Genomic DNA, 24,056 nt, shown 5'->3' with positions numbered 1-24,056 from the left:
CAACAATTGACTGCAAAAACCAACCACATGCAGCGCACAAGATTATTTCTGAGACAATCTTTGAATATCATTGGTAGAGGGCTCCACAACCCTCATTACATACCAATTTTACTACAATTAACCGGGTGAAACATTTCAATGTTGCTGAGAAAGTGGCACAGCAGTGGCATAAGCATCGTTACAGCAACATACGACATGGACCCCAACATAGCGATCCCCAGCGAACCCCATTCATGATTCACTTTTAATAAATAAAAACAATACATATTTATGTACGTACTTATACATATATATATCTATGTACTAGAGCACTCCAGCAAGGCTGCAGATCCACAATAATAATGCAGTAAATATTACAAAAGTCAAGGTTGTTTATTATACCAACACAGCGAGTGTTCTTTTGGTGTACGTAGGATCTACGCGCTTACACATACACTCACATATTTGTGCAAGTGTGTGGAATTGTATTACGAGCTGACCTTAATCCTTTTATCACCACATCCCATGCACACTTTATTGTTGTGCTCGTTATTTTTATTGTTATTACAACTTTTACTACTACGTCAGCCAATCCTTCACACCACTGTCTGTATGTTAACATGTATGTGCGCAGACTCGCTCGTGTGAACGACTCGTTCCATGCAGACACCCAGCAATGCCAACCAAAGCAAACGCCAACGCGACGTGGCAATTATGATCTGATACGCGCTGTCCACACTCCGCGCAGCCGCGCCGACGATCATCCGGCAACCAAATGCCAACATACATACCATATACATGTATGTATGTATGTAGTGTGGTGTAGCTGCGTGTGCGCACTAATTTGCAGGCACATCATGGAGCAAAGAAACTAAAACTACTTCAAATAAAAGCAACAATCAGCAACAACAAATCGTATTAAAGTGTATGACAAAAATAAAAGAAAAACCAAGTGAATGAACAAACGAATCAAATATTAAACAACGACAGCTGCAAGCGAGAAAATTTTCTCACACTCGATGGTGTGTTGACGCAGCAACAAATCAGCCGCAGCCGCAGCCGCAGCCACAGCCGCAACCAGAGTCGCATTCACACTCAGCAGAAGCCCGACAGTTCGGCAGTCAGACAGTGCGTCAGATCGACGTTCGTCCTATAAACGCATAAACAACAACAATAACCATACACACACACACACAGATTACAACAACAGCCACTCAGTCAGTTAATGTAGCAAGCAGTCAATAAGTCGCTGTAGTGGCCACATCCGTAGGTTAGCCAACTTGTTCGTCCATCCATTTATACACACATGCCCGTCCATCCGACCATCCGTTGGTCTGTCATTCGTCTGTCCGTTGGAGTGCTGAAGAGTGGTAGCAGCCGCAATTGCAAAAGCAAGCCTAGCAGCAGCCAGCGCTTAGCCAACAGTCATTTTAAGTGTGCCAGACTGAATGCGTGCCCGTGTGTGTTTCACTGCTCGTCAGTCGTCGAAATTTGACGAAAGGCAGGTGGTAGTTTTTCGGGAATTTAGCTCACTGGCACATAACAGCTACTGAGTATCTTCGTTGAACGCGTCAGTCGCGCAATGGATAAATAATATCCTAGATTGGCACACAACACATTAGCATGTACAGTGGGACCGAATGGACACACACCTGATTATTTATATGGTTAATTGAAAGTAATAGAAATTGTACGCCGCAGCCGAGTGGTTTGAGTATGTAACTATCAAGTGGAGTGCCCTGGATGAAAATTGAGAACGGGACAAAATCATAATTATTCTAACGGCAATTGAATTGTTCTTCGAAACTCCAGATCGTATTTCATATTATTGGAGACGCCTTAACCCTGCTCATGAAAGCTGTTGATAGTCTCTCCAAAAGCATTTAAGCTAAAAATCCTCCTCTCATACTATGGAGACTCGAGAAAAATAGTAATTATTCCATCTGGCGTCTTGTAAAATGACGTAAGACGATGTATCTATATAGTTCCAGAATGATTCCTCGAACTATAGTCTTACCATCCCAAGAATCCTGCAATTGTTTTTTTTTCTGCCAAGACATTTTATCCACACTGTAAATCCAACGATCTTTCCGAAAGCGCTGCAGACGCCTTTTAACCGAGATCTTCTGTTCGCAAGGTTTGAGCATGCAATGAACATTTAAAAAAAAAAGAAAAGCATACATATGTCTTTTCGACCGACGATAGAAAATTAAAAAAGATCAAGAAAATAACTTTCCATTACATGTATATTCATGTTTTGTGGATACAAAAATTCCAAGTAATATTCCCCAAATACTGTGACTACAGCAATATTACCGAATTAAAAGCTATATAACGATGTTTAAAATTCCATATATGACTGAAATCGAAAATTCGCGATAATTTTTCAGGAGGTGCACTAACATCTGCTTTCCTGTGGTTCGTGATCTCTCCGTAAGGTATCAACTTTTGCACTTTATGCTATGAATCACCGTCTCATCCTTCCAGCTAACCAATGCTGAAGAAAAAATCAAGGCAATGTAGATATTCATCAAAATAAGATCTGTCTGCAAAAAACTGAAAGAAATGAAGTTGGCCACATTAAATCGTGCTTTGATGAATTGTGCTTTAAGCTAATTTAGGTTTTTCAGAATCCTTGTGTGAAGCAAGACCTCGATTCTTCTGCTACGGTTAACCTGAATCCCAATAAGTGGCTATTCACTCTTACTTCATCTTAAAGCTAGTTTCTTTAGAGCTTTCCTACCTTCCTTATCTGCTTAAAGTGAAGCGAAGCGAAAATATTGTCACCAACAAGATACAAGATACTGAAACTCCAATATTTTATTACGATATGAAATATATTGACTCGAAGGCGTTTCAGCAATCAGAACTCTCAGATATCTTATCTGAAAGTTTTGGGTAAGTTATTCGCTTTCGGATTTTGTCGGAGGTCGTAATTTTTATCATGTTGTGTCCATCTTTTTCTTATAAATGATTAACAACGTTAGGCAAGAAAAAGTAGGATCAGTATCCTCTTAAAGTTATCTACATATAAGCTATTAGATCCCTGTAAAATTCTCTTAATTGCAAACAAATTAAAAGTCCCGAAGAAGCCATATTTTTGTTGAAGCAGAGGACGGAACAAAGCCAAAAATTAGAGGCCTGCCAACAAATCACTTATGTACACAATTATTATAAGCAATTTACTTAAAGTCAAACTTGATCCACTGTACGCACTCGCTATCACAAAATACACAGTCACCCCAAGCAAAGGGGATGAGCGCTGTTCGCAGCGCGGTGATAATAACACCGACGACAATAACGAGCCGTTGCGTCGAACACAACAACAAAATTACGGGGTGTAAGTAAAGAATGAAAGAAAAAAAGTCGTGTGGGAAACTGAGTGGTAAAGTGTTTCCCACGGTTTCGAAAAAGGACTGTAGCAGCAGCAGCCGCCGCCGCAGCTTTCGTTGAGCAGGAGGTTAATTTATTTTACCTTGCATACAAAAACAACCAGCAACAACAGCAGCAAACAACCAACAGATATGCGTATAATGATCAAGTAGCTTATAAGAAATCAGCTGCACCCTCACAGCAATATGAGCAAGTTCATAAATGCGAACAGCCCTTACGAGTAGAGTGCAGAGAGCTGGAACAGGATCTGCGCAGCGTGTGACGATTACAGCAGAGCGCGCAACGAACGTATAACACGAGCAGTGAAAGCAACAATAAAACGAAGAACAAGCACCAACATCGCAGTGGTGTCACCTTTCACTGAAACAGCTCGGGTCGAATCGGTTGTCCGCTCTGGTGTGCGATAACAACCACTCAGCTAGTCAGTTAGTGAGTGGGTAATCCTGTTTGCCATACACATGCAGGTGTTCGGCTTCACCACTACTGTTGGTTTTGGTGTGATACTCTCACTCCCGTTTTACGCACTATACTCTCTCAACGTTCGCTTTGCAGGCATTGCAATGAGCGCGCGTTGCGCACGAGCATAACAAACGCTGGGCGCTGGGAGCGGCGATGACACATCTAGTCTCGTGCAGCTATAAAAGCACGACACATTCCTGGCGTACTCTGCATTCTCGTTGCAGAACTTGTAGTGAAAACAACATTGCATAGCCAAGAGGATTTTCGATTTTGGAGAAGAAACAAAGTAAAAATTATTTTCGAGTTTTTAAGTAAAAGTACAAAGTAATAGTAAAAATAAACAAGAACAAGATGGCAACCAGCGCTTATGAATTATCAAAGACTTATCGTTATCGCAAAGTGATGAAACCGCTATTGGAGCGTAAACGTCGTGCGCGCATCAATCAATGCCTTGACGAGCTCAAAGATCTAATGGCTGAATGTGTGCAACAACAAAGTGGCGATCCGGAGATGAAATTGGAGAAGGCCGACATTCTCGAATTGACTGTTGAACATTTACGTAAAATGCGTCAGCAACAAACAACAGCCAAGCGCAGCGATGAAGGTGCACGTCAGAGTTTCCGTTCCGGTTACATTAAGGCGGCACATGAAATCTCACGTTGTCTCGCCACACTACCGAATGTGGATGTCCAATTGGGCACACAGTTGATGACACAACTCGGTTTGCGTTTGAATCAATTGGAGTCACAGTATCAGGAGGTGCGCACCGCTGTCAATCAGCCATTGAACGTAATTTGCGGTGCAGCTACATCAACCGCCAGCGTCGCCTCCAGCATGTACAGTCCGGTTTCCAGCGGTTATGCTAGTGACAATGAATCGACTACCTCCAGCCAAACGGCAGCCAGCAGCAGCGGTCTATTGCAAGTCTCCTCAACAAGTGTCTGGCGTCCTTGGTAGTATATCAGTGGCTAACAGACTTATAGCTTTTAGTCGCGCCAATCACTGAGCTCGAGCATGGACTTAATTAAACAATCGACGGTCTCATTTAGTTTAAGTGAAAATTGTTTTTTAATTTTAATGACATAATTTTTTAATGTAAACTGTTATTAGCGAATTAACTTTATAAGAAACTCAAGTAGTTTTGTGAACTGTGATAGGAAAAGCTTTAGTTACATACATACAAACATTTGTACTGCAGTAATAGTATTAGTATTTAAGTGGAGAAGAATACTTATACGTATGTACGTATGTATATCAATATATGACTCAAAAATGAAAGCAAAAGCAACCTTGCCTTTTTCTTGAAAAATTGGAAGCGAAAATCGTGCTGAATGCAAAATGCATGTTATTGTTAAAATTAAAAAAAAAACTGACTACTTCATGAAAAAATACTCACATTCAAATTCGATGATCAAGTGGAAAATGGGGGGTCCACTTGACGTGTTTTTACTCATATGCTAATAGGCAAGAGTGAGTCTTCACGACCTTCTGCAGGTGTTAAGCACTTTTGATAATTGCGAAAATTTATGCACACTATTTCGAGAATCATACTGATAAGAATTTCATCCTTAACAAACAACCCATGACAGTTGGGTCTACGTAAGCGGAATGGACCCGGACAAGAAATGTCAACTTGACTGCTTGCTTTAAATTATTTGAAGAATATTTTCTGCCATTTTAACAACGAAAACCAACAAAAAAGAAAATGATATGCCTTTGTGATTGCAACAGGACGACACTACATGCCACACAATGATTAGTACGATTAACATTTTGCGTAGACAATTTGATGACACACCAAAGAGTTGTTATGAACTGACCAGCAAAGTAGAGGGTTTAAAAAAATAGGCATATTGTACATAGAACCATTTTGAAAAGTGGCACCCAAAGTGAACACAATCTCAAAAAAATCACAGCGTAGCCGCTGTTATCGTAAAACTGCGAAAATCTTTCTGAGGGAGCTTTCGTTTACTGACTTACTCGGAAATCTATAGCCGCTTTCAGCTTATGATCCTTAAGCAAAGTTAAACGTAAATAAGGCGGCATTTTCCACTGAGAGTGTTCAGCCTGATAAATGGTTGATTTCGTTTCCTAACATTTTTTTTCCGAGGTGAACATAATCAACGATATTTAAAGAAATGTTTTTTTGTAATACATAGTTCAAAAAATTAAACGTAAGAAAGAAGAAGAAGACGCATACTTGTTTTTCCGTTAAAAAATTCTATTTAAATCTATTTCAGAGCTCAGAATTAAATTCATAATATCAACTTCAATATAATCGCTGCAATTTTTTGAAGAAAATTTTGTGTAAAAAGAATAAATTCCGAGCAGTCCATTACTTTACGCGTTCATAATGAACTATTATCGTTTCTAAACTCTCCCGACTGATCAAAAACCTACACCGAATGAAGTTGAAACTTTTTCAAATTTGTAAATCAAGTCCTTGTGCGGATCATCACGTAATGTTCTTCTCGCTCAGATGCTTTGCAAAGCTTCGAAAAATTCTCGAAGTTTTATTATTATGTATTTTATTATATTGTATTGAAAAATTTTTTATTTGAGGGGATATATTTACCAAATTTGGCATGCCTTATTGCCCAAGAAAACATTATAATCTTCAAAGAAATAATTCAGATCGGACCATTATAGCATATGCATACCTGCCTTACAATCTTTTATAATTGTGAAGGATTTTACAATTGTTTTTTTTTGTCAGATAGGAGAGTAAGCATCGTTAAGATAGAACTACATTAGAGCTACAAATAGAAGCAACAAAAAATAATATTAATAATAACGTCGTTGTGGCAAAGCGTCATAAAAATCCGCTACTAATAAGTGGCGCCTAATCTTGCATTCATATTCAAGGGGGGGTTGATAACGTGTGCTGTTGTATTATAAACTCACGTCAGGAATACACGAGTTTAGTTGCTTCCTTTGCATCACCGATTCGCTAAAATGATCAGCAAAAGTTGTAACATGTTTTTGTAATGGATTTACTGAAAGTTGGCCACATTTGGACAGAGCCGAAGAGCTTTTGTTGGCTGTGATTTCCATCTCGTTTAATGCGGTTATCTGGTATAAGAAACTTCATTCAATAAATTATATTGACGAAACTTTTGCCATTTAAGACTAGCAGCGGTTTGTGAGTGAGATATTTTTGCGAACGAACCCGCTATGAGCCAGTAACTGAAACATTTTTGCCGTTGATAGCTCTCGGTGGGAAATTCCTCAGTATTGAACCAGTAACTGAAATATTTTTACCTTATGAAAAAATGGTGAGTTTGTCGCCATTTTTTGTACAAAGAGTTACTAATTTCAGAGCCATAAGATCTCCTTTACATCTGGGTTTGGAAATAAAATTATTATTATATTTATTTGCCATTTAAAGCAGATTGTGGCATGTCATATACCAGTTGATAGAAGCTCATCTCGCGTGAAACCGCGTGTAAAGTCGAGTCACGATAGACCCAGATTTCTTTACACAGGGTCAATGCGATTACTGAAACCCGAGCAAGATGGCACGTAAACCCTGCAGCTTCCCCATTTAAAAATCAACTAGTAGTCTTATTGAAAATCTAAACAAATAAAATGATCTTCAGTGAATATCACCTTTGCCATAAGTAATTTTTTGGCGCATTAATTTTAAAATCGTATAATCCTCATATTGTCTTACTCCATACTTTCGCACAGGCAACTGCAATACAATCTGCATATTAATTGATAACTGCAAAGTGTGCGCTGCTACATACATACATATATACTTATGCATCTACATATATATGTACGTACGTACATGCATACCGCCACTAAATTAAGCGACACTCGGTAAAGACTCGTGTATTGCACGCATTGGCGCGCGCCACTTTGGCCAGCAACCGGGTAAAAGGCAACATAAGGCAACAACAAGAATAATATGAAACAATTAATTTTCGTATGAATGCACCATTCAAGTATTTGTAGAAAAATTTCAGAAACTTTCCCACACTCAAATGCAGCTGTCGAAGTGCTCGGCAAACGACAACAGCAACAGTAAACAATTATGCCATTATCCTGAAGCAACACACACTGAAGGACAGCAACAAAATAACAACAACAACAAAATGCTACGACTGCATTAACATTCTTCACTCGCGCACATTGCGTAGGAGTTGTGCGTACAAACAGACATACAACTGCAAAAAATGCAACATCAAATATTTGTGTGTGTGCGTGTGCAATCCAATAAATCGAAAAGTAAACATAACGCACGAAAGCCTGCAGAACTTACATATATACATGTGTATATATATTTGTGTGTGTGTGCAACGCGTGCATTGCCGGCGAAGCAACGGATCAAAATACCGAAACGAAAAATAGCAGCAGCTGCAAAATTTCAGATCCTTAAAAAGGAGCATGTGGCTAGCATGCATAATAACAGCAACAACGAACACATGCCGAACGGAAAGTGCTGTGTGAGAAACTCACTTTCGTGTTGGTTCCCACGCCACGAGCCATACGGCAGGTTTTTTTTAGGAATTTTGTTGAACAGCGGATTTTTTGTACGTCCCTTTGCAGCCAAGTGTCCTCGTCGTCGTCATTCAATTCGGCTAGGCAAGTTGAGCATACATAAATAGTTACTTGATTCTTATATGAGCGTACACTCACACAAACATAAGCACGTGTATTTGTAGATTGTTAATTCACTTTACACTAATATACATTATGAGGGTTGTTCCCAATTCAGTTGTGCAGCAGTGCTAAAAGCGCAAAGCAAATAAGACAAGGATACTCTCACAAGAGAGAGAGAGAGTGAAAATGCAGGCGAGTCCTTGCTGGGATTTAAAGGTTGTTAAAGCAGAGTATAAAAGCGCGTAGTCCTGAAGGATCTGACAACACATTCGTATCAACCGGCGAAACGTGAACACCGAAAAAAAAACACACAAAATGGCACAACAAAGCAAAACACAAATTTACTTAAAAATCAAGAAACCGCTATTGGAACGTCAAAGACGTGCACGCATTAATAACTGTTTGGAGACATTAAAGAAACTTGTTGCTGAGTTACAAGCTGATGAAGCCGTACTACGCATGGATAAAGCCGAGTTACTCGAGCAAACACTTATTTTCGTTCGCCAACAGTGCCGCGGTAAGGCACAACAACAAAGCGCACAAGTGCACACCGATTTATTTCGTAATGGCTATATGAATGCAGTTAATGAGGTGTCACGTGTGATGGCCTCAACACCTGGCATGAGCGTGCAAGCGGGCAAATCTGTAATGACACATTTGGGTCGCAGTTTTAATCGCCTACAACAGGAGCAGCAGCAGCAGCAACAACAACAGCCACAACATACAACAGTTCAACAGCAGCAACAAGTATCACATCGGCAAACAAAAACAGTTACAAATATGCAACCACTACGCATTGAGTGCGCACCACTGAGTCCCGCTTCTTCCGGCTATCATAGTGACTGTGAAAGTCCCATTGCGTCACCTGTTGCACAGCAGCAGCACACAGCTGCAGAGAGTTTGTGGCGACCTTGGTAATGCAATGGCATTGCAAAGCAGAAGAAAGCAATGAAGGAGAGCGTGAGAGACTAGTGGGCATTTATTGATGTGACCACCACCAACTGTGATACTGTTCTGTGATGTTTCTATTGAACAACAATTTTATAATAACTACACTGAAAAGGGAAAGCAATTAAGAATTTAAATAAGTATATACAAATAAAATAAAATATACACTTACATAAAAAAATATATATATACCTACTTTTTATTCTGATAAATCAGACGTTTGGCGGGCGCTTCGTCTGTACAGCAAAATCCATTGTTGTTATTTAGGGTTTGAAGTTGATTTTTAATTACTTGACACTTTTGCAGTTGAATTTGATTTCTTCACTTCACACACACATATAACTAAATAAGTTTTATCAAAAGTAAAAACTATTCAACTTTATTGATTAACTAAAAACTTCGGGCAATTGTTTCCGCCTAGCCAGAAATTGTTACTTCCTTCCGTTATTTCTTTCCACTGTCTCTACTCTGTAAGTGCTGCCAATTCTCATAAAAACACTACTTTTTTAAAAACATATAAATGCAGAGAATGTAAAACAGAGAATGTAGATTATACGTTACATTCTCTGTGTAAAATACATAATCTACATTCTCTGATAAATTCATGCTAAACAAAAGAAATCATTCCGTTTGTAATTTTTTATTAAATTCCTAAAATTTGAATTACTGTACACAAGTCATATATTTTATATCTGAATACAACACTTTGCAGAGAATGTAAAATAATCTACATTCTCTGCACCTTGTTTTCATTTCTTTCATAATAAATAAGTTGTTTCAGAGAATGTAAAATACTACACATTCTCTGGTCGTTTCTACCATTTTTCAAAACAATAACACATCTTAAATGCAGCCCTGTACGCCCCTAACGATTAGGCAGCACTATTTATGACCCGAGTGACCAGCTTGTCGCACTGCATAAGATAACGATAAATATGCCTGAAGTTACAATCAAATACTTACAAAATAGGTAGCTGGTCACTCTGTAACTGAATTCGTTTTTTCACGTCTGCGCATTTGCTTTGTTGTCGTTATTAATTTTATTTGATTTGAATATAGCGAAAAACTAGATATTTCAATTGTGCTGGGGCCAATGTAATAGAAAATTGTGTCTCATCTGGGGAGCACGTAAAAATGTCCGTAAATATTACAGTGAATGGAAAATTTAGAGCATGTAATAAACCAAGCATTTTGGACGATCCTGTGCGTGTAAAAAAGCAGCTGGAAGGTGAGCTTAGAAAACAACGTTTACTTGAGGTAAGTTACCTGAAAGATTATGATACTTATATATATAAGGATATGAATAATTTCTTCAAATCCTCAGGTACGTGAAGAGTCAAAGAAGTTGGCGCGAAAAATACGTAATGATGTCGCTGCAGAAAAAGACAGGCAGCTGCGAAATCTTGAGGCTATTAAAGCGCAGGAACTTGAATGTTGGCGGCAACATGTATTGGATCAAAAGAATAATGAATATCGACAAGCTATATTTCAAATTGGTACAGCACATAATGCCGCAAAGATTGAAAACGAAGCAATGGCAGAACGTCAGGCAGCCAAGGAGCAGGAACGCAAACAATTTAAAAAGAAAACTAACGAACGGATAGGTGTCAAACCCAAGCAAAATATAAAGAAAGTGCTACAAACTGCCGGCACCCAAACACCAAATGTGCTCATTAAAGACAAAAAGAAAAAGACACCGAAGAAACGAAAACGAAAAATTTGTCCAAAAGATCACACATCAACTTGCCACTGCACAAGTTCAGAGAGCGAGTCAGACGATGATAACAGTCTGCATAGCGATGAAAATGACTCAGAATTACAAAGTAATTCCAGTAAAAGTGAAATGACAAAATCTGTAACAATTTGCCCATGTCCCAAAGTAATTAAATGTCCATGCACAAGCAGCTCCTCATCATCTTCGCTACTTTCACCAACCTGTACCGACGAGGAAGAACCGGAGAAGAGTTCTGATATACAAAATAAAAATGTTGTTCTCAGCAAAAATCCACCAGTTATTGTGGACATCGATGTGAATAGCAACGATTCAATAAGCATAACAGCTGGTGAAATTAAAGATAAATATGCGCAGAGTAATCGACAATATCATCATATCGTGCGAAAAAGTAGCCCTGAAAAACCAACACGCTCGCCACAAAAGAGCAGAACCGCCACTAGCACAGCAAAACCACGTTTCACACAAGTTTCGCGAATTTTAAATGCAAAGAGCGACGTTTCACCTACTCGTTCACGTTCACCGCCCAAGCCACCACCGCCATCACTTGCAGCCACAACGGCCAGCACGACAGTTAAATCGCCACATAAAAGTAGTACATCTGGACACATACAAATTACACTTTCAGGCAACACAGTTACAATGGATAGCTGTAAAAGTGATAAGGGAAAAGACACGGGCGATAGTAGTCGAAGTCGTGTGCAGTCGTATGATTACAATAACAAATATACGCGCGATTATGCACAACCCACCGAGGGTCTGGTGCATGAGCCTACTTTCCGCGAACGCAATGGTCCGTGTGCAGTAGCACAAGCGGAAATGGAAAGGGAATTAGAATTGCAAAGAGAGGAGGAGCGTAAGAGAATGTGGTTGGTAAACTTTGTATATATGCTCAAAAAAGCAAAAAAGTCTAAACTAATTAAATAATAAAATAATATTTAATTTACAGTGCGCGCTCGGATGAACGTGGTCGTAAAGCGCTTGAACGCGAACAAGCACGTCGTGATTGTGCAGAGCTTACAGAAAGACTTGATGCGCTAACGCAAGAATATCCGCAACTGTTGAATCCGACTGATGTGAGTTTTTTTTATAACCTGAACTGAGTATATTAAGTTTGTAAGGAGAAGTTTGTTAAGAAGGAAACATCGGAAACCCTATAAAATATATACATAAATGAGCAGCATGATGAGTTGAGTTGTTTCTGCCATGTCCGTCTGTCTGTATGAAAAACTTTTGTATTTCTTCACAAAATTTTACATGATTTATTGTCCAAGGCAACACTACAATATCCGAAGAAATTATTTAGATCTAACCACATCAGTATGCTGACATACTAACTGATCGATCAAGATCCAGTCTTTGTATGGAAAACTTTAGCATTTATGAAGGGTACTAAGGCTGCGGTGCAACCGAAGTTAACGTAGTAGTCTTTCTTGTTTTTAATATATTTTATTATAAATTTTTAATTATATAATATCTTCACATACATTATCAGATTAGAATCCAAAATCATCAATTATATATAAGTCGTGAAGCACGCATAGAACAAAAACGTAATGCAGCCATAGAAGACATATTTTTGCGTCCTGCAATTATCACCTGCCCAGAAGTTGACAAGCAGCGCATTCGCATTGAAAGTGCACAGGGCGTCACCAGCACTAAAACTGATGACGGTGATTTGAATTTAACTTCACCACATGATCAAATCAATAGCTCCTCTGATAGCCGTTGCTCTATACTGCTCGGTTATGTTGATGATCAGAAGAAGAAAATACGTAATGATTTGCTGAAATGCGCCGATGGTCAACCAAATCAGAATAAACAAAAAGCTGAACGCTTAAAAAAGTTATTGCTGCGCATAGATGAGTTGCGGAAAGCTTTATGTGAAGAATTGGAAAAGAATGGCAGTGGCGATAGCATGCAGCAGGTGATAAACGATGTGAGTGATGTGCGTCGCGAGCGTGAACGTATGCTGAATAAGGATGTGCCGCAGGAAAATGGCAGGCAATCACCACTGGATAAGCATTTAGATGATGTGGAACGGAAGGAAGCTGTGTTGGAGCAAAAGCTGCGTGAATTATGTAAAATGCAGAAGGAACAAGCTAGCCAAGTTAAAATAGATAAAGTTCGTGGTAAACCGGTCGAAAATATAATGAAAAGTATGTGCGATTTATTTCGTTTGTAATAAATTTATAATTTACACATAATTTTTTACAGAATCAGATGGCAAGGAGTGCAGAGTGCAAACCACAAGCAACCAACCGTTGGAAATTATAATAAAGTTGAAGAATGAAGGCAGCCGACGAGGCAAACAGAAAGTGAAAAAACCTACAAAAAGTCCACGAAAAGTTTCCACTTTAATTGATACACCGAGACGTCGTTTAGGCGTTAGACGTTCCGCTAGCAATATACGAGAGAAATCGCAACAGCAAAAACAAGTTTCTACTAATGCTAAGCAAGGTGCAGTAAATCGGCAAAATTCTTATGACTCCAATTCGACGTCATATCGCAGTCTACCATCTCGCATTGCCAATGGTGTGGATGAGCTGGTCGATCAATTAGAATTAGGTGAAGAGGAAGATATTCACGACACTACTAATATACCAGCAACTGCTGTTGCTGCTGTAGCCAAAGCGTCGACACAGCAAGCAAAATCAACTCAGCGTCCAGCGCGTTTGAATCCACTCATAGCACACTATGTACAACGTCTATTGGGTATGTCACGTAATTCTGTACTCGGTTTAGGCGTAAGCTCTTCGGACATTGAAACACCTTCGTCTTCCATTATGAATGTCAGTTCGAATCGTGTAAGCGCCGCTGTCAACTTGGCAGACTCGCAAGAACGCATACAACGTGTACAGAGATTTATCGAGGAGAATCGTAGCTTTATCAGTGAGTTGGAAGACACATTGCGTTCGCAAAGCGATGTTACGCTTGAGACTAGCATTCGCATGTTTGAGGAGATTTGGCAGCAACGACTGCGCAAGGAGCAACAAAGTGGCGGCGTAAAAGCACAGAAAGAGCCGCAAACGAGACAGCGTAAGGAGATAGCGTCATCAGCTGCCGATGCAGAAGAACGCGGTGCGCGCACTCAAATAGGCAATGAAAGATACGTGCGCGACAATGCTGTCGTGATGTCACAACACTCTAAAGTAACGCGCAAGCCGCATAAAAGTTTAACGGTGCCAAGTGCAAGCCAGCAGCAGCGCGCGCCAACGGCAGCACAAGCTGAGCAAGCGCAGGGTCAGCAACCGCGACAATTCGTGCAAAATGATGAAAAAACGGCACGGATATCAACGCAGCGCGCTGCCACTAACGCCAGTGCGGAGCATACAACGCGTGATGCGCAACCGAAGCGCGATACCTCAGTTGGCACAGAGGAGCGTCGCGCTGAAGAGCATATCGCACGTTATGAGCAACTGACCGAGAACTGTACACAACGTATCGCCGAATTGACCGAGCTCATACAAAAAGTGCGCACAGAAAAGAAACGTCTCATGGAGGTTACACTCAGTTCGGTAAGTGAGGGACGCAACTCAACCGAATACATCGAATTGCCTGATGGTACGCGTCGACGCTCAAATGCATCCATCGATAGAAATACCAGCATTAGCATTAGCAGTGGCAGTAGTGCTGGTGCAAGCATACGACACGCTTTGACAACACAACCAACCACCTCTATAGACTACACACCACCAAATATATTGGAGCAACAAGCTGCCGCTACATCGGCGGAAGGTTTATCAGCACTCGACAGCGCAGCGCCGCTTGAGAAGCACAAACCAACAGGTGTTAGTCGCGATAGCGGCATTTCCATTTCACGCCCATTGACAGCACAAGATGTGGAACCACCATCGCAAGCGTCGAGCACAACACACCCGAGCCATCATGGTGGCGGGCGTAAGACGCGACCACCACCTACTTTGCAGCGTTACAGCCCCAACTTTGCCGAAGATGATGTAGTGCATGAGCTATCCACCATCATCGAGGTAGATACACCGGCTACATCGCGCGTAAATGCTAGTGCAGCTGCCGCAACAGCTGAGGCATCACGCAGCAGACATTTACAACCGCAACCGTTTCCCACGTTCGAAGAATATGCGCGTGAAATGAATTTGGATGTCACACAATTGGATGCAGACACGAGCCATCGCATACATCAGGAATTTGAAACGCTGATCGCACAGCTGTGTAATGCACAAGGTAGCACAGTGCCCAACTATCGTGAGTTTCCCTCGCTTTCCGCCTATCTGCGCAATTTAAGCGTACCGCAAGATGGCGCTGAACAATCGCAATCACCGGAGACTATCGACGATCTGGTCTCATGCCTACGCATAGCGAATCTTTCCATAAAACCGTTTCCGACGCGTCAAGAATATTTACGCCAATTAGCAACAAATTCTCAGAGTGGTGAGTTTCTCGATAGCGCCAGTCTGGAAAACCTCTCCGATGCGCGTACAAACAGTAATACAGAAACCGAATCGGAATCGATTAACATTGAAGAGGAGCTTAGACGTCGGCAACTGCTACAGCATTCATTTCGCACGGCCAAAACTAAAGAGCAAATATTCTCCTCCACGGTAAGGGATGGCGGTGAGAATGAGCGCGGCAGTCATGCACGTGTTTTCGCCGCAGAAAGCGGCATTGAGAAGCTCACCTCAACATCTGAGAACGGCTCCAGTGAATTCGAACGTCAGCTATTCAGTTTGGGTATGAAATGGCCGGCAACAATGCGCGCGCGCACCAAGGAGGCAAAGACAGTCGGCAGTAGTAACACATCAAGCAGTCCGGAGCGTGTGGTAAGCGCAACTAGCGCCACAGTGCGGCATAGTAGTCCGAGAAAAGATGTCAATAATCCGGTGTTGAAGAGTCCACAACGCTCACCAGATTCTACATTGCGTGGGGCCAGCCCGAAACGTGTGGAAACGGTAAAAATCAGCGCTGCTAAGGAAGTGCAATTTGAGCGTAGCATCGATGAGCGCTCACCAACACATAGTCCAACGCGCATGACAGCACAGCAAAAATTAAGAAACAGTCCAGAGCGTGCTGAAGTCAACACCAACAAAGATGCCTCGCTCCAAAAACAGCGAAGCATCAGTCCAACACCTGATGGGCCCACCAAGGACACAGCGGGTCATGATGCGTCACGAAATAATAAAAGCGTAAGTTCTATTAAATTGTCATAATTTACACTATAGTCTCGCTCGCTGCACTGCTCTCTATCTGTCATTTATTTCTCACTTTCTCCCTCAACAACAACTTAAATGCCTTATTTAATAAAAAAGATTAATAAATTTTTTTTCACTCAGTCTCAACGCAGTCAACCGCACTCTAGCGATTGTGAGTTTCTAAGCGACTTCGGACGACCGCTAAATTTACGCGATTTTCTCACCAAAGAGTTGCTGAAACATGCCAGTTCTTCGAGCACATCATCGACGCCAACAGACGAATCGTTGCGCAGCGCCTTCCTGCAATCCATCATTGAAACGATGACACCGCGCACCAATAACGGCGGCAGCAATCAACTGGACAGACAAAAGACTTCTACGCCGGTTACACATTCCGCAAGTTCGAATGCGCACAGTAGCGGAGAGCACAGCGTTAGCAGTGCAGGCAATACGCAATCACAGCTTTTCTCCGGCGAAAGTTGTATTTCCTCGGTGCGCTTTTTCGAGCGCTCGATAACGCGCACATATCCGCGAAGTTCGCCAACCGCCGCAGGCGATAAACAAGAGAAGGTCACAGAGGAGCTAACAAATGATAATAATGTTAGCAAAAAGTAGTGTTACTGTATGTGGCTTCAGATTGCGCGCAACTAGCTATACATTTAATTTAGTTTTAACATTTTGCATTTATTTTTTTTTTTACCTACACACAAATTCATTAGTTAATTGTGCAAGCCCTTGATGACATATAGCGACAAATACATACATACATACATACAAATATATATTTAAGTAGATAAATAAGTCACTTTGTTATCAGTATCAATACCTATTTGTTAAAGATTTTATAATAATTGCATGCCTAACGATTTTACATACATCTATAACACACTCGGCTTTGTATTGGACGCAGACAGCCGATTTGCCTACGTCAAAAGATAGTTTTTATTTGTTCTAATTTGATTGGGTGTATTTTCGAAAGCAATATTGATAAAGACACACATTGATTGTTAAATAATTAAGACGAGCAGCAGCGCAAGAGTATGTAAAATGCAATGAAAATAAATATAGTATATATTGTATATAAATATACATACATACATATGCGTTATTGATTATGTAGGATTTTAACGAGGAACGCGAATAAACGTTTTTGTTGTTGTAGTCGCATAAAACATTACTAAAAACAAGAAGAAACCCGTTAACTTTGACTGCGCGGAATCTATAATACCCTTCACAGCTGGATTTTTTATAGCACAAAAGCAAAAAAAAAATATCTTTATCTTAATTCCGATCGTTCAGTTTGTGTGACAGCTATATGCTATAGTGGTCCGATATACAGACATTCGTACGGACGGATGGACAAACGTTCAAAAAGAGTGACATGGTTAGATCTACGAAATAATAGCCGTATAAAGTCTACCAGTCGGTCAATTCTTGTACTGTAGTTTTGGTAATTGAGTCGAGAGAGTTTTCAAGCTTCCTTTTATAATTGGATACTAATTTTTATTGAAAGACTGCTCTTAACAAAGAATTAGTGCTGTGATTACGTCTGTACCATTCAATTGCAATAATGATAGTTGTTTCGTAAGTCGTGAGCAACAGCTTTTTAAAGTTGAAGAAGGCAGATGAATTTCCGAAATGTATTATTTATAATCGAAAAGTTTTAAATGGTCATTATTGTTGCTGCGCCGACTCAAATTGTTACTTAATTTTATATTTAGTATTATTAACGGGATACACATCAAGCTATCTTTGTTTTCAAAAAGAAAAACAAAATGTTTTCTTCTACCTTTTGATTAAGTTGATATGAAAGACAACACAGGTCTCGAATAGGAATGCTGTCTGGATGTTTTCAACTAATTTATATGTATTTAAGCGTATTTAAAACTCAAAAAATTTCATGGCGTCAGCTTATTTTGCAAAACGCAAAATTTTATTTAAAACAAGGGTTTTTTGAAGTCTTAAATAAAAATTTAGGTACAGTTTTATTTTAATACTTTGCCTATTTTGGCTTCAAACTTGGATATTGATAAAGTTTGGGCACCTTCTGCAAACGATATGTTGAAAACCTACGAAATTGGTTTAAGGCATGAAAAAAGCCTTCCGATATGCAGACTTGTGTTTTTTGGCAAAATCAAATCAGGTTTTGATGAGATACATGATACGTGTACTCTAATGCTTGATCTCCACAGTTTCACAATTAAAAAGAGATAATCCAATTTTAATAAACGATTGGCCTTTACATCAGTCCCATTTACAGGTATTTTAAGCATATACCTCTTTCTGTGGACGTTGGTTGGATACTGAAATCTAATTTGGGTGTTGTGAAGTGGCTTGATTCTGAAATTTAAATATACAATTTAACATAAAACTTAGTTTATACACAAAGTTAAAATAACAAAAATAAACTACAAATAGTTTGCTGGAACGTATTTGCTTGTTGATTTGCTTTGCATGCGTTGGAATGAGTCGCTTTCGAAAATGTAGGATTGTATGTGGAAGTGCCTGATTTAGCTGCGCCTTTAAATTTTTTGCTGAAACGACTTATTTCGATTATATAGAAATGCATTAATAGCTCATAATATAATTAAAGAATTAAGTATATTTTTTTAATACAAAATTCTATATTTTTCTGTATAATAATTTGTTTAACAATGTAAGCAATAATAAATATTGTAGATTACCTTAGATTGCTGATTTTTTTTTCATTTGCTTTTGCTATTGTTTGCTTGTTATATAATTATGTTTACATAATAAAGATTTGTTGCGAATATTTTTAATATTATTTCTACCACAGTTTTCGTTTATAACCAATAGCAGTCAAAAAATACTTTTTAAAAATATAAGCTATTTCAACGAAACTTCGGTTTATTTTAATTTTGCATTAATGCATTGAGAAAAAAATTAAGTAAAATAATACACCAAATATATATAATAAATTAAAAATTTGCAACAAATTTACAAAAACAACTTTTATTTATTTAAAGAACATCCAAAATATGCATTTAATATTTAATACAAACTAAAAGAATATTAAAAAAGGTATCATATTTTTTAAAATTATATATTTTTTGTATTAAAATGTATCGTATTTTTTTGATAATTTTTAAAAATATATTTCTTTTATTTATTTATTTAAATTTTTAAAATTTTATATTTTTTTGTATTAAAAAAAATAGTGTATAATAAAAAAATGTATTGTATTTGTTTATCATTTTTTAAAAAAAAAATATATTACTTTTAATTATTTATTTAAATTAATAGGTTATACTTTTTTTGATGATTTTCCGAATTAAAAAAAGTTTCGTCTTAACTGAAAATTTTTAAAAATATATTTCTTTTAGTTATTTATTTAAATTTTTAAAATTATATATTTTTTTGTATTTAAAAAAAATTGTATTGTATGTGTTGATAATTTTTAAAAATATATTTCTTTTCATTATTTATATAAATTTTGTAAGTTATACATTTTTTATTATAATTAAAAAAAGTATTGTATTTTCTGATAGTTTTTAAAAATATTTTTCTTCTGATAATAATTTTTTTATTTAAATTTTTTAAATTATATATTTTTTTAATAAAAAAAGTATTGTATTTTCTGAATATATATTTATTTAAATGTTTAAAAGTATAAATTTTTTGATATTAAAAAAACAATTTTATTTTCTGATAGTTTCTAGAAACATATTTCTTTTAATTTTTACAACATTTTTAAAATTATACATTTTTTAAACTCCTAAATTTAATTTAAATTTTAAAATAAAAATATATATTATATTATAAATTTAGGTATATAAACATTAATTGCACCTATTTTTTCTCTTATAATTTATAACTTTAAATTTGTTTCTTTAAATTTAATTTTTAAAAGAAAAAAGTATTATAAAAAATTTAAGTTATCGTCTTTGGTAGAAATTTGTGAAAAAAAAATTCTAAAATTGTTATAAAAATACAAAATAAATTGTTTACTGCAAAACTTTATAAGTAAAAGTTCAATAAAGTTAACCATAATTTAAGCAAAATAATAGCGTTTATAGCTAAACTTTTTTTTTTAATATTTTTAGGGCGTTATAAGACCACTCATTTTTTAAATAGCTTGTTTTTTTCACTTCGTACTCTGGAAAATTGGTTGATAGCCACCTCTTAAAAAGTCTCCGAAGTATGAGCTCTTAATTGTACGGGAAGGTATTGTAACCGACTAACGGTTTTTTATTTTTTTTCCTATTATGTCTACCAACCATTTTTTCAGAGTATCAAGCGAAAAAATACCTTCGTTTTTTCTTTGACGCACTCTAATATCATCAAATACAAAGAACATATAATTAAATGATACTCATACGCCAGCGAGTCATTGTGCTTTTTTCTTCTAATTAGCACCTACATTAGGTTAAGAACTTTAAAACTTATAATTTTTTATGCAATAACACCTGCTCTTCAAATAACGGTTATGTAAAAGAAATAAAAAGACAAATATTTGGGGAATTTGATTTGTATTTCAAAATTGCAAAGGTGGTAACATTTCATTGACCACTACTGTATATATAAATTTTATTTATTGTTTTGTAGTTATTGCTATAAAAATTAAAATTCTAACCGATAATAATGCAGTTATTTTTATTCAAAAAATAAGTTCAATCTGGCGCTTCAAAATTTGCATTTTGCAATATTTACAATCAAATAATAAAAAAATATTCAAAATAAATAACTTTAACTCTTTAAATATATTAAAAGGCAGCAAAATTTAAGTAACTGAACCAGTTGCTCAAAACTTCTGAATATCTAGTGTATATCTCTTAAGATTACAAAATTAGAAAAGAAAACATTATCTGCATAAGCATCAAATGGTGTATGTATGTATATTAATATTTTTTTAAGTATTAAACATCACTTTATATATAAAAAACAGTTAAGTAAATTCATTTAGTTCACATTTCAGTATTGTAGTAAAAATCTAGCACGCTGTATCTACATAAATATATGTATATTTGTTTGTGTTGTAAATGATTGTAAAGTAGACTTTGCAATATCACCGTGTAGTGAAATGCGCCAGGTGGGCGGCTAGGCGGAGCAAATTGTATACATATATTGTTTATTATGATTAAATTTACTTTTGAGGTATATGCCGTTATATTTTTTCATATGCATTTAGTAAAGTGTAACAAAAATATAATAGTAAAAAACAAAGTCATGTAAAAATGTCTATTGCTGCAGTTGCCGTTACATACATGACAATATAAAAAGTTCGCAAGTAGTTAAGTTGTAGAAATAGATTTGTTCGCTTGCAAAAAATATTACTATGTTGCTAAACTTGTGAAAAAAATAAAATTACAATAAAGTTAAGTTCGTGTTTTTCAATAAAAATATTTTTTTGTTTTGACTCTTTGCTTACTATTTTTCAAAATGTACTTAATTACATGTAATAAATTTGGAAGTGACTTTTTTTTAATTTATTTTGTTCTGCAATTGAAAAAAAATAAAAGTTTAGGAAAACAACAAAATGTTTAAATGTAAAATTTGTGAGTTCCATTAAATTAAATTTACTTATTTGTAACGAAAATTTTATATTTTTTCGCATCTAAAAATATTTACGTATGACTTTAAGCTCATAAAAATTATGTTGATTTATTTACAACAAACAATTGTGTAGTAGCGTGTATAAACATATATACATACAAACTTACATACATTTGCGCAAATTTCTATAATAATAACTCATAATTTTCGAGGAGTATAATTCATTTAAAAGCGAAACTAATTTTTTGTCACCACTATTGTAGCTGAAATATTTTACACTTTTTTAAACAAACCAATTTTATGGTTTTTGAGGAAAATCTATTATTTTCTTAATCAAAACTTTATATGATTTTAAAGAAAAATTCATTTTATTTAAATTTGCAAAAACAAAAATAGTTTTTCATAGAAACAATAATTTTTATTTTTTGCACAAAATGTGTCAATAAAAATATATAAAATATTAATATTGGTTTTTAGCTTAAAGAAAAAGTAATTAATTTTTTTTTAAAGCAAAAAAGAACAATTTGAAAATTTCTTAGCATAAACAATAAAATACATAGAAATGATTAAAATGGAAAAGACAGCTTAAAGATATTTTTTCCAATTTTTTAAAATTGATTTTTTAAAAGTTTATTTATATTTTTCGAAAATTACTGCTTGCATCAATTAAATTTCCATTTTAAAAAATTTTAATATATATAAAAATATATGCTATATATTATAAGTGAAATATCTAATTCAAAAATAAAAACATTGTAACAAATAATGCATACAAAAAAAAAACCAAAAACAAGAAAAAACGTTAACTCCGACTGCACCGAAGCTATAATACCCTTCACAAATACAAATATTCCTTACAAGAACTTGATTCCGATCGTTTAGTTTGTATGACAGCTATATGCTATAGTGATCTGATCTAAAAAATTTCTTCGGAGAATACATTGTTGCTTTAGAATATAACTCATGCCGAGTTTCGTGAAGACATTACGTCAACTAAAAATATGTCCCATGGTTAAATCAACTCAGCCCATCATGCTGATTAGGTATATTTTTTATAGGGTCTCCGACCATTCCTTCTGGGTATTACAAACTTCGTGGCAAACTTAATATATCCTGTTCAGGTTATAAAAAATAACAACGAAAATAAATAAAAGAGGTCAAAAATACAAAAAAAAAAGTATACAAATAAAAAAGCAAAAAATAAAAATAAAAATTTATAAACATAAAAAAGAAAACCAAATTAAAAAACAAAACTTTGGATAAAAATAAAATGATTAACATGAAAACAAATTGCACAGCAAAATAAAGCAACATAAAAGTACAAAACACAATTTTAGCACCAAATTATAATGCAAAATGCGAAAGACACATTTCAAAACCTTTGATAGTAGTTTGAATACTTTCCATTTTTTCTAGTACATAGGTACAATATAATAATAAATCTATAGAAGTAATTCATTTTAGAACTATATGCGATTTTGAATTTCGAAATTGACTTTCACACAGATTTCATACATTTATTATACAAAAGAGTTTTTATATAAATTTGTTTTTTTTTTTTTATATATATAATTAAAAATATTTATCATGGCATCGTTTTTGCAACTATATGCATGCTTTTAGAGAACTTTCGAAAATAATAAAAAAAAGTGGTTGTGACTGTCAAACAAAATTTTTATGCAAAAAATACCAAATATTTTTAATAACACATGTATGTTTGTATGTAAATTTTTATATTGAAGTACACAAAGCTACTAATATTTATTACTTAAAAAAAAAACACTCCCTAAAAACTGTACTATTTTTATATAAAGGCAGTTAGTTTCACTTATATCGTACATTCTTATCAACTACGCATGCGCAAAAACTTTGATTTTGAGCAGTACACTATTTAAAAAATACTAATCCTAAGCACCGTTTATGTTTCGTGTTTTAAAAATAAAGCTTCTGCAAAACAGCACCAAGAACACTTAAGTGCGTTGCTTCTTATTGTATGTCTCGCTAGCGATTTTCTTGAGTGATTCTGCCTCGGCGCCCGTAGCATCGACCATCTGACGCAAAGCTCCATTTTGCTTCTTCAACAGCAGGTGTGGTATATCGAATTCACGGGCACGACCATCATCCATCACGAGTATGCGATCCGAATCCATAACGGTGTGCAGGCGATGAGCAACAGTTAGCACAGTGCAATGCTTGAATTTGGTGCGAATGGTGGTTTGGATGAGCGCATCGGTTCTGTGTTGAAAAATGAAAGA

The 24,056-nt window shown here is 36.3% G+C and overlaps 4 protein-coding genes and 1 long non-coding RNA gene across 9 annotated transcripts in view; 3 read left to right on the top strand and 2 right to left on the bottom strand.

Moving 5' to 3' along the window:
* LOC118682958 (uncharacterized) overlaps positions 1-9,858 on the bottom strand; it is a 148,480-nt gene extending 138,622 nt beyond the window's left edge. The window contains exon 1 of the long non-coding RNA XR_004978748.2: positions 9,584-9,858. This is a non-coding gene — a long non-coding RNA (uncharacterized lncRNA). The remainder of the gene's footprint in view (positions 1-9,583) is intronic.
* On the top strand, positions 4,060-5,074 carry E(spl)m7-HLH (Enhancer of split m7, helix-loop-helix). The gene has a single exon (XM_014230034.3). It carries the CDS (start codon positions 4,183-4,185, stop codon positions 4,786-4,788), a length of 606 nt encoding a protein of 201 aa, XP_014085509.1. The 5' UTR covers positions 4,060-4,182; the 3' UTR covers positions 4,789-5,074.
* Positions 8,388-9,498, top strand: LOC106614335 (enhancer of split m8 protein). The gene has a single exon (XM_014230027.3). The coding sequence runs from the start codon at positions 8,755-8,757 to the stop codon at positions 9,355-9,357; it is 603 nt and encodes a 200-aa protein (XP_014085502.2). The 5' UTR covers positions 8,388-8,754; the 3' UTR covers positions 9,358-9,498.
* A 482-nt stretch (positions 9,859-10,340) lies between the features above and the next one.
* Positions 10,341-17,384, top strand: ana1 (anastral spindle 1). Its single transcript, XM_014230075.3, has 6 exons — positions 10,341-10,644; positions 10,712-11,988; positions 12,069-12,195; positions 12,615-13,278; positions 13,337-16,281; positions 16,429-17,384. The coding sequence occupies exons 1-6, from the start codon at positions 10,522-10,524 to the stop codon at positions 16,900-16,902; spliced, it is 5,610 nt and encodes a 1,869-aa protein (XP_014085550.2). The 5' UTR covers positions 10,341-10,521; the 3' UTR covers positions 16,903-17,384.
* A 2,971-nt stretch (positions 17,385-20,355) lies between these two features.
* Cftr (CF transmembrane conductance regulator) overlaps positions 20,356-24,056 on the bottom strand; it is a 36,369-nt gene continuing 32,668 nt past the window's right edge. For all 5 annotated transcript variants that reach the window (XM_014230073.3, XM_036373268.2, XM_070107918.1 and 2 more), the window contains one exon: positions 20,356-24,036. In XM_014230073.3, coding sequence (XP_014085548.2) covers positions 23,772-24,036 — 265 coding nt within the window. In that variant the 3' untranslated portion in view covers positions 20,356-23,771. The remainder of the gene's footprint in view (positions 24,037-24,056) is intronic.

The sequence above is a fragment of the Bactrocera oleae genome, chromosome 2 (assembly GCF_042242935.1).
Source record: "Bactrocera oleae isolate idBacOlea1 chromosome 2, idBacOlea1, whole genome shotgun sequence".
Classification (NCBI taxonomy): domain Eukaryota; kingdom Metazoa; phylum Arthropoda; class Insecta; order Diptera; family Tephritidae; genus Bactrocera; species Bactrocera oleae.
This window is presented reverse-complemented; position numbering and strand designations above follow the sequence as displayed.

Coding starts and splice junctions, on each gene's coding strand:
- ana1 (XM_014230075.3), top strand. CDS start 10,522: ATGTCCGTAAATATTACAGTGAATGGAAAATTTAGAGCATGTAATAAA. Junction 11,989..12,068: donor GAGGAGCGTAAGAGAATGTG/GTTGGTAAACTT, acceptor TTTAATTTACAG/TGCGCGCTCGGATGAACGTG. Junction 13,279..13,336: donor GGTCGAAAATATAATGAAAA/GTATGTGCGATT, acceptor AATTTTTTACAG/AATCAGATGGCAAGGAGTGC.
- LOC106614335 (XM_014230027.3), top strand. CDS start 8,755: ATGGCACAACAAAGCAAAACACAAATTTACTTAAAAATCAAGAAACCG.